Source organism: Vombatus ursinus, unplaced genomic scaffold (assembly GCF_900497805.2).
Source record: "Vombatus ursinus unplaced genomic scaffold, bare-nosed wombat genome assembly UNPS02014781.1, whole genome shotgun sequence".
In the NCBI taxonomy this organism is placed as follows: Eukaryota; Metazoa; Chordata; class Mammalia; order Diprotodontia; family Vombatidae; genus Vombatus; species Vombatus ursinus.
Genome location: NW_020954559.1, coordinates 24,252,158 through 24,261,795, shown reverse-complemented (window position 1 = coordinate 24,261,795; position 9,638 = coordinate 24,252,158). Strand labels below are relative to the sequence as shown.

Sequence of the window (9,638 nt, the reverse complement as noted above, 5' to 3'; positions counted from 1 at the left end):
GTAGATCGCTAGGGAAATCTTTGTAAATAGTTCTCATTTGCCTTTTCTTATAATAGCTCAATTGCCTTTGACTACTGTCAATGGCTTTCTGCTAGAGTCTCAAAACAAATAGAACCTGGTCAGCTGTTGTCTGCCAGGGCATCTCAGGTGGAATGCAATTAGAAGTCACTGTACTCTTTCTTCTTCTATGTCTCCCACTAAAAGGATTTGGGGATGTAGGTAGGATTTTACAAACTTCCTCCTTTCTTTCATTTTGCTGTCCCTGTTCCTTCGTATGCATGTAGGTACTATAATTTTATTTATTCACCAGGTTACTAAATGTTTGTAAATTATCTTTAGAAGCTGTATAGAAGCCTCCTAATTACATCATCCGTTGTGAATGTTTCATTTTTTTAATAGAAATTGTAAAAACTGTCAAGATTTTGTTATGTAAAAGTTATTTCCCTTCCTGTAAAACCAACTAACCAAACAAAAAAAAGAAACCCAAAACTGAAACACCAAAAAACCCTAACCAAATGAATCAAACAATTACTTCATATGAGAGGTATTGAAAGGGATTTTTCCTCCTCATTTGTTTGCTTTTGATATGAAAAAAATACCAGAAGAAGCTTATTCAATCTTGAGGTTACAACTTACATACATGTTCTTCAGTTAGTATTACAAGAAAATAAAAACCACATTTGAGAAAGGGTCTGTACTGAGGAATTTCCTCTAAAGGAAATAAGCATATATACTCTTTCATTTTAACCAGACCACACATCTTATCAGACTGAATCGGATGGCCAGAGACAGCATTTGTAGATGTTCATCTTTTAAGGTTTTAAAATATCTGACATTTCCTCTGCTTGATGGAAGAATAGCGAATCTAGTTTTATACAAAATGACCATTTGGTTGAAAACAACCCCTTTTAGGGGCATGTTTAAGACTGAAGTTAGTATTCTTGCTGGCTAATTGAAGGTTTCATAATAACAGTTCCTTTCTTTCTACAGGTCTAACTTATCAACATCAAACCCTAAAATTTAGGGTTTTCTCCAATATGTTCTCTCATCCTGGCTATGAAAAATATGGGATTCTGTGAAAATGGATATTCCCACATGCTTCTCATCAGTTGCATCACCTTGAAATGACTGAAATAGAAAGGAAATACAGCTCTCTCTGCTTTTCTCATGTCTCACTATTGGTAACTAAGGTAAGACAATTGTTACCCACCATTCAATTTTGGGTGCTACTAGTAAAATGCCCATGAGCAAAAGACTTGGGCAGTGCTGGCAATAAATGGAACATCTCCAGGCTACTTTTCCTATTAGTAAAGTGTTGTAGCAGACAAGAAGTACCCATAACTAGGGTGCACATACACTGTACACTCTTTTTATGAATATAGATTATTCTACATTTTTATGAATATTTTTGAATAAAGAATGTTTTGAGGAATTAATAGGGAAGATATTAGATTATACATGGACTCACGATGTCTAAATTAGATTATTCACATTAGAGCTTATCAATTCTTTGATGGCAGGGATTGTGCTTCCTCTCATGCAATAGGTATAAATAGGATATGATGGACCCAATATTAGAGTTGAATTTTCTCACTATTTTTACACAGATCACTTCTCCCCAAATCTGTTCCAACCCTACTTTTAAAAAGCAAGCAAACAATAACAACAAAAAAAGATAAAATATTCTATTTAAAAAATCCACTAAAATGTTTTCTGTGTATTCATCAAAACCATCTTCAGGCAAAATCCTTCTTTTATGTCCTGTAGTCTTCCCTTTTATTTCTGTCTGTCATCTTTCCCACCTTTTTCAAGCTCTTTTTCTCTTTCTTTTCTCATTTAAAAAATTATTCTCATGAAATGATGTTATATTCATTTTTATTTTATAAATATTTGTTCATTATACACTCTGTAGGAGGCATTGAGGTCAGTTACTTAGATATTTATGATTTTAAGACATTTCTCCCAGGTTTATTTGCATTTTCAGCCTTATCTCTGGCTTTAAAATGAAGGAATTTCCCATGTCATATATTAGAGGAAAGCAAAGGTATCTTACAGAGTCCCTAAAATCAAACCATGTAGGTGGCCACCTACTCTGTCTGTCATTAAAGCTGCCCTTTATATTCATGCATGTAGAGTACAACTTAATTTAACTGGTGCGTCCCAGTGTTTTACTTCACGCCATGTGTTTGTTGCATATGAGCTTTGAGTTTATATTAGGGAATCTTTTAAAAACTACCTCATAATAGTGGGAGAAGGGCAGCTAAGTGGCACAGTGGATAGAGAACTGGGCTTACAGCCAGGAAGACTCATCTTCATGAGTTCAAATCCAACCTCAGACACTTACTAGCTGTGTGTCCCTGGACAAGTCACTTAACCCTGTTTGCCTCAGTTCCTCATCTGTGAAATGAGCTGGAAAAGGGAATAGTGAGTCATTCTACTATCTCTGACAAGAAAACCCCAAACTAGGTCACGAAGAGTCAGACACGATTGAAATCACTCAACAACACAAAATAGTGGTAGAAGTGGTAGAATCCCTTCAAAGGAGACCTTGTCATGTAAGAGATTTAAAAAAACAGCAAAGAAAATGATTAAGTTTCATTCTCCATCTCTTCATTGTCTCCACAGAAGTAAAGAATTGTAGACAGTTTAAGATGGCAGAAAGAATCCTAGAACTTGCGTGTGTGTGTGTGTGTGTGTGTGTGTGTGTGTGTATGTGTGCATGCATGCATGACTGCATGCTTATGTGTATTGGGGGAATGAGTCAATAATCAAATTTTGAACTGTGCTAACTACACTACTGATTCCTAATTGGAAGAGACTATTTGAACTTGAGATGATCATCAAATGGATTCTCTATCATTTAAAGTTATTTAAGGTGTCCTACATGCAGTGTTGTAGGCTCTGTATAGCAAAAAGTCAGACTTTTTCATGCATTGAAATGTTATGATGAATCTGGTTTTTGGTTCTTTGTAAGTTGTACTTATATTTGGTACCATTTGGTAGCCTTTGTATTTATCATGGTATTCTGACCCTTTCACTCATTTAACTTTTCTAAGTTTGTAAAATCGGTTTGAAATAGATAGCATTCTCTTGTTAGTATTTGAGATGATTAGAACTAGATTCGCATTGCACATTTTTTTCTTAAAACATAGCTATATGATATTAATTTCTGCTTGTAATGCCTGGTTAATATAACTCATTGGAACACGTGTGGGTGCTTATTTTTTTTGAGCTAGGGTTATGTGGCCTCATTTGCATTTGCATATGTATTATTATTTTTTTAATGTTGTGCCACTTGGTGAAGGTTGGTGAAGATGGTGGTTATCTATTGACCAAGAGCTTAAACTCTGTCACATTTTTAGTTTCTTTAAGTTTATTTTTTGCTATGTGAAAGGAAGAAGAGTTGTTCAGGAGAAAGAGTACTTGATCTGGTGTCAGAAGACCTGGGTTCAAATCCTGACTCTGTTACTACTTGTGTGATCTTTAACATGTTACCTTCTCTGTCTGGGCCTCAGTTTTCTCATTTCTAAAATGAAGGAATTGACCTGATAGTCTCAAAGTTCCCTTCCAGTTCTAAGTTTCTGAGCCAATACTCATATGACTGCATTATATAATCTGAAAAAATTCAAGTACTATTTGTAGAACCAGTTTTGAATTTCATATTGAAATGCTACAAAAGACAATAGATCAATCATCAACAACACAAAACCCTATAGAAAAACTTTCAGTTTAGCACAAGTTGTTTCTGTTTGTAATTTTCCTTGAAATTGTATGAGTTTTAAAAATTTATAGAATAAATGCATGAAATGAAAGAACAATGGAAAATTAGGGTCAGCAGACTAGGCTGGATGAACTTTAAATATCTTCTAGCTCAAAGATTCTGTGATATATTTTCCTAATGCCAGTAATTAGAATTGAGTCATATCCACTTTAGACTGAAGACACAGATCATAAAAACTTTGAACTTGAAAGGTGGAAGGAACATGAATTCATATTGTACAATCCTTCCACTTCATAGATGAGGAATGAGAGGTCTAAAAAGTTTATATGATTTGCCTAAGGTTGTGCAGCTGGTTATGACCAATAAGAAATAATCTGGGAATACCTAAGGAACCATATTCTGATGAAAAAACAGTAAGAATTCATACATTTATTGGCCATTAATATAATTCACCTTTTTCTCTCTCCACTTTTAAACCGCTTTTAGACTTTTACCTCATTATTAGTTTGTACAAATGTCATCTCAACCTCCAGTTTTATTATGGGCATTCTGACATTTTCTTTAGCTATAGTCATCTCTTTAGAAAACCACCATCTAGGACCTTCCAAAGGATCAATGGAAACAATCTTTCTAAATGAGAAAAAGTTCAAAAAGAAATATAGCCTCCTCAAAATGGAAAAATTTTAAAGGGTTAATGCTATAATGGAGTTTTTGATGCATTCCCTTCATACATACATACATACATATATCTATCTATATATATATATATATATATAATATGAAACTATCATATACCATTTAGAATGTCACAGTCACATTGTTTTTTCCAATAAAGCATTGTGCATAAGAGCCCATTCTCGTAGGTCTTGTTAACCCAGAACTTCCTGTGTGACTTTTGTTGTGAAATTGGCCTCTATTTCCTCATTTCCCATTTCTCACTTTAGAGAAATGAAGGTGATTATGAAGGCTAAGACCTAATTCACTCTGTATTGTGATCTTTCAATAGCATAGATATACTGAAACAAAGCAAGAAAACTGAAAACACAATGCTTTCTTTGTATTGCATCTTTCTTTGGCTTGTCCTAAGGGTAGGAGTCAAAGGAGCCTCGGATCTGTCAGGTAAGGAAATACCTTTCATTTTCCATATTGTGGTGAAAGTCCAAAGTGATAGATGATATATCAATACAACTAATATGTTATATTCATTCACATGATTTCCACTCCCTTTAAGAAGAATTTTTTAAAACTCCTACAGTAGGAAAAGAGGAAGAAAATATTGGGAAAGAATTATTTCTAGCTGCTATAGTGAACAGTTACATTGGGATACATTTGCAGCAAATAAGAGATTAGTGAAGGCAGTCAAAAACCACAAGCCATGGTTAGGCTGTCTATCTCTTACTTTTAGTATATTGAGCAGTTCAATGTATTCAAATGCTTTTAGTGAGCTTTCAAAGACATAATTGCCATGCCTGAAAGTGTAGCAGTTCTTTGTTAAAGTACTATATGTAGGGGGAAAAAAAGTTTTATTTTGAGGAATATGCATAAGCATATAAGTATCTTGCAACCGAGATTAAACTGCTATCAAATCAGATTGTAGAAGATATTGGTATACTTATCAAACGGAATCTGACTATGAACTTCATCCTCTTACAAGTTTCTACAGTTATCTGTTACTCTCTTTTTCAGGATGCCCTTCTACAGAAAACACCTGGAGATACCGTGCAAGGAGTGGAGAGAAGTTTTTATTATTCTGTGATGTTCCTAAACCAGGTCTCTGCAAAAAGAGAAATGTTTCAATGAGACAGATGTGTGGTGGAACTTTGTGCCAAAGGGTCCAGTGGTACAAACAACCTCAAAATGGATCACAACCATATGCTATTCAGAATGACCACCCTCACATCACATGGGAAAATAATTTACTTCAGTTTTCACCAATTGGTATCAATGATGCTGGGTCTTATATTTGTGCAATCAAATATAAGCCAAAGGCAATAAAGGAGTCCAGGTAATGCTCATTCCTATCTGAAAATACTATCTAATCTTTGTTTTATTTTGATACAGTAAATGTGTTTACTGGAGCTTATTATCTTTTCCAGAAAATCGAAGGAGGTAACTTGTTTTCTTAATATAACTGTAGAAGTTCAGCCAAAGGAAAAGACACCCTGTATGGACTCTGTAAAAAATGAGCTCTATCTTCTCATTGGTAGCACTGATTCAGTTCCTTGTCCTGGGGTGAACTGTGAGGGAGATTTACAAAGGCAAGACGTGACTTGGTACAAGGTAAGAATGACTGAATTGTGTCACCAAGAGACATCAAGTATAAAACACAAGCACCATTCTCATAATGAGCAAGTTAAAGACTTAAATATAGGATCTCTAAATTCTACAGAGTTGGCCCTATAGTAGACCCAGAAGACTAAAACTCTGATGCCAAGGTGACTGGTTCACCTTTAGTACTTACATAGAATTGTGCAAAGAGTGCCAAAAGATCTCACCTTTAGAGTCATGTCTTTAGGTAAAGTACCATCTCTAGAATATCTTGGTTGAAATGTAAATATTCTATAGGGAAAGATAATCCATGAACCCATTAGCATATGTTAATTTAGCCCAGCTTAATTTATCAGATAATTAATTGTCACCTGAGTAAGCAGAAGGTAGGACCTTGAAGGAGTGGAATATGTGTTTGAAGGAAAGGTCATGAGGTTAGGCACAGCCCAGGACAGAGGAGAATATAGAGAGAAAAGAAGGCCCAGTAGAGAACTTTGGGCACATCCACGGTTAGGTGGCATGATATGGAAGATGAAACAGCAAAGGAGACTGAGAAGAGTTGTCAAACAGATTAGAAAGATATTAGGAAAAATTGAGTGTCATGAAATTCCAGAAAGAAAAAGTATATCCAGGAGGAGAAGGTGGTAAACAGAGTCAAATGCTGCAGATAGGTTAGGAAATATGAGGACTGAGAAAAGACCATCAGGTCTGCCAGATAAGAGATTGTTGGTAACTTTGAAGGGAATAGTTTCAGTTGTGTGAGGAGGTGGGCAGCCAGATTGCAAAGTATTGAAGAAAGAATGAAAGGAGAGGAAGGGAAAGAAAGCTTTTTCTAGGGATTTGGAAAAGAGAGGAAACATTAATTTTCTTACATTATTGAATTAATGCAACAAAAACAAGAGGCTATAGACCACAGTAAGTATTGCACATTTTTGCTTCCGGTTACGAGGTAAGTTAAGTGAGAAGGATGATTACTAACTGTATAATGCCTCTGATTAGGAGAGTAAATTATGAGAACAGCATTATGGTGCACGCCTGTAATGCCTACTTTTGAGGTTTTATGAATCATTGAATATAGGGGTTCTGAGATGCAGTAGGGCAATAGCCTAAAGGGTGTACACAATAAGGTTGAGACTAATGTGGTGAACCTTCAGGAACAGAGGGGCAAACTGGCCCATTTTAGAAAAGCACGGTAGGTTAAGGCTTATGTGTTCATGAGTGGCTACTGTACTTCTAGTCCAAGAAAGATAGGGAGACTCGATCTTAAAAGGAAAAAAAAGATCATGAGAATAGCAAAACTTTAGTTGAGGTACTGGGAGAACAGTTAGAATTCGTAGCATCATTAGTAGATGTCATTGTGAAACTCATTTTGAGATTCAATCTAAGTACAAATTAATGATTGATAATCAGTGGCATATTTTGGTCATAGTTGGATTTTTCTAGTCTTTTATAACCATTTTCATTGTTTTTGTTGCAAGAGTTCCTGCATATCTAGTTCTATCACTTCTCCATCTCCAGTCCCCTTCTTCCCTGAATCCCTGTCAACTTAGAAATGGCAAGTCACTTAGTGAAACCTTTTGGTACCATTCATTTTCAAAGCAGCAACATGGTACAGCAGAATGAACATTGGATGGGACTCAGAGGATCTATGTTCAAATCCTACACCTGCTTATTACCAGTGTGACTGTACACAAATCACTTCCCTTTTCTGGGGTTCAAGGATGATAGAATTAAAGTAGATGATCTCTAAGATTCCTTTTAACTCTGAACCTGTGATACTATGTAGGTATATGCTGGTAAAACATTAATAACTGGCTCTCCAAATAATAAAACATATGTAGGACACACCTTTAAGTTTAATCTTCATTGTTAACATTTTCTTCGTTGTGTTCTTAAGTCTAAATAATCAACAAAACAATAAAACTTAACAACCAGTTCTGCCAGTTCAAGCTGGCTCCAGCACTCCTTTTTAAAAAATAGCATTTTCTTTTTTCTAATTACATATAAAGACAATTATTACATTCATTTTTTTCAATTTGAGTTCTAAATTTTCTTCCCTCCTCTTTCACTATCCCCTCTCTAAGATAGTAAGCAATTTGATATAGGTTATGTATGTGCAATCATGTAAAACATAGTTCCATGTTAGTTATGTTGTGAAAGAAGGAACAGGACAGAAGAAAAGAACCACAAAAAAAGAAAGTGAAAATAATGAAAATAGTATGCTTTGATCTGCATTCAGACTCCATCAGTTCTTTCTATGGATGTGGATAGCATTTTCCTTTGTGAGTCCTTTGTACTTGTCTCGGATCGTAGTATTGCTGACAAGAGCTAAGTCATTCACGGTTGATCATGGTACAATGTTGCTGATGCTGTGTATAATGTTCTCCTGGTTCTGCTCATTTCACTCAGCATCAGTTCATATAAGTCTTTCCAGGTTTTTCTGAAGTCTGCCTGCTCATCATTTCTTATAGCACAATGTATTCCACTACATTCATATACCATAACTTGTTCAGCTATTCCCCAATTGATGGGCATCCCCTCAGTTTCCAATTCTTTGCCATTACAAAAAGAGCTGTTGTAAATTTTTTTTGTATATGTAGGTCCTTTTCCCTTTTTTTGTGATTTCTTTGAGATACAGACCTAGTAGTGGTCTTGCTGGATCAAAGGGTATGCACAGTTTGATTGCTTTTTGGGCATAACTCCAAATTGCTTTCCAGAATAGTTAGATCAGTTCACAACTTCATCAGCAATGCATTAGTGTTCCAATTTTCTTTTTTTTCTTTTTTTAAATTTTTTTTAGTGTCCCAATTTTCCCACATCCTTTCCAACATTCATCAATTTTTTTTTTCTGTCATATTAGCCAATCTGATAGTTGTAAGGTGGTACCTCAGAGTTGGTTTCATTTGCATTTCTCTAATCAATAGTGGTTTAGAACATTTCTTCATATCACTATAGATAGCTTTGATTTCTTCATCTGAAAACTGCCTGTTTCTATCCCCATTTATTAGTTGGGGAGTGTCCAGCACACTCTTGATCTTATGATCCCCATAGCTCCTTATCACCCCTAGCCTCTGGAAGTACCTCTTCCCTTCTCTGCTCACCATCATTTCCACTTAACCGCTGAAGCCTCTGACATTGCAGATCCTCTTTCCTGAGACACAAGAGCTGACATTAGTGGTCTGTGGCTAAGAGAGTCTTCTTTGCAAATGGGGAAGATGGGAAGAGAAAATCCTCAAACTCATCAGAATGAGGAAAAATAAATTCTTAGCCTGGAATCCTAAGCAAGTTCTCCCTTAGAAATATTGTTCCTAAGGGTTTAGAACACCTTCATCATTTTGATCCTTTAGTTCTCTGGATGCACACATTTCTCATTTTGTATGTCTTGACTTCTCCACCCACTTTTCAGCTTTCCTTTTGCATATTATCTTTCCTGTATTATATTGTAAGCTTTTTGAGGGCAAGAGTCTGTGTTTTGCATGTTTGTATTCCTAGTACTTAGCACATTTCCTAACACATAATAAGTGCCTTCTGTCACTATATCTTCCTCCCATCTCACACGATTAGTTGCCCTTACTCCTTACTGAGACTAACTTCTCTTCTTGTTAAGGTGACCCTGTTCCATTCAGCCTCCTGTAACATATTGCCCCCT

General features: G+C 35.6%; 1 protein-coding gene across 3 annotated transcripts in view; it reads left to right on the top strand.

The window, feature by feature from the left end:
• Positions 1-773: 773 nt before the first annotated feature.
• Positions 774-9,638, top strand: part of LOC114046268 (interleukin-18 receptor accessory protein-like) — a 32,062-nt gene continuing 23,197 nt past the window's right edge. For 2 of the 3 annotated variants that reach the window (XM_027866552.1, XM_027866551.1), the window contains exons 1-5: positions 774-817; positions 991-1,190; positions 4,728-4,840; positions 5,408-5,726; positions 5,818-6,001. In XM_027866552.1, coding sequence (XP_027722353.1) covers positions 4,768-4,840; positions 5,408-5,726; positions 5,818-6,001 — 576 coding nt within the window. In that variant the 5' untranslated portion in view covers positions 774-817; positions 991-1,190; positions 4,728-4,767. The remainder of the gene's footprint in view (positions 818-990; positions 1,191-4,727; positions 4,841-5,407; positions 5,727-5,817; positions 6,002-9,638) is intronic. The other variant, XM_027866553.1, reaches the window with a different exon arrangement.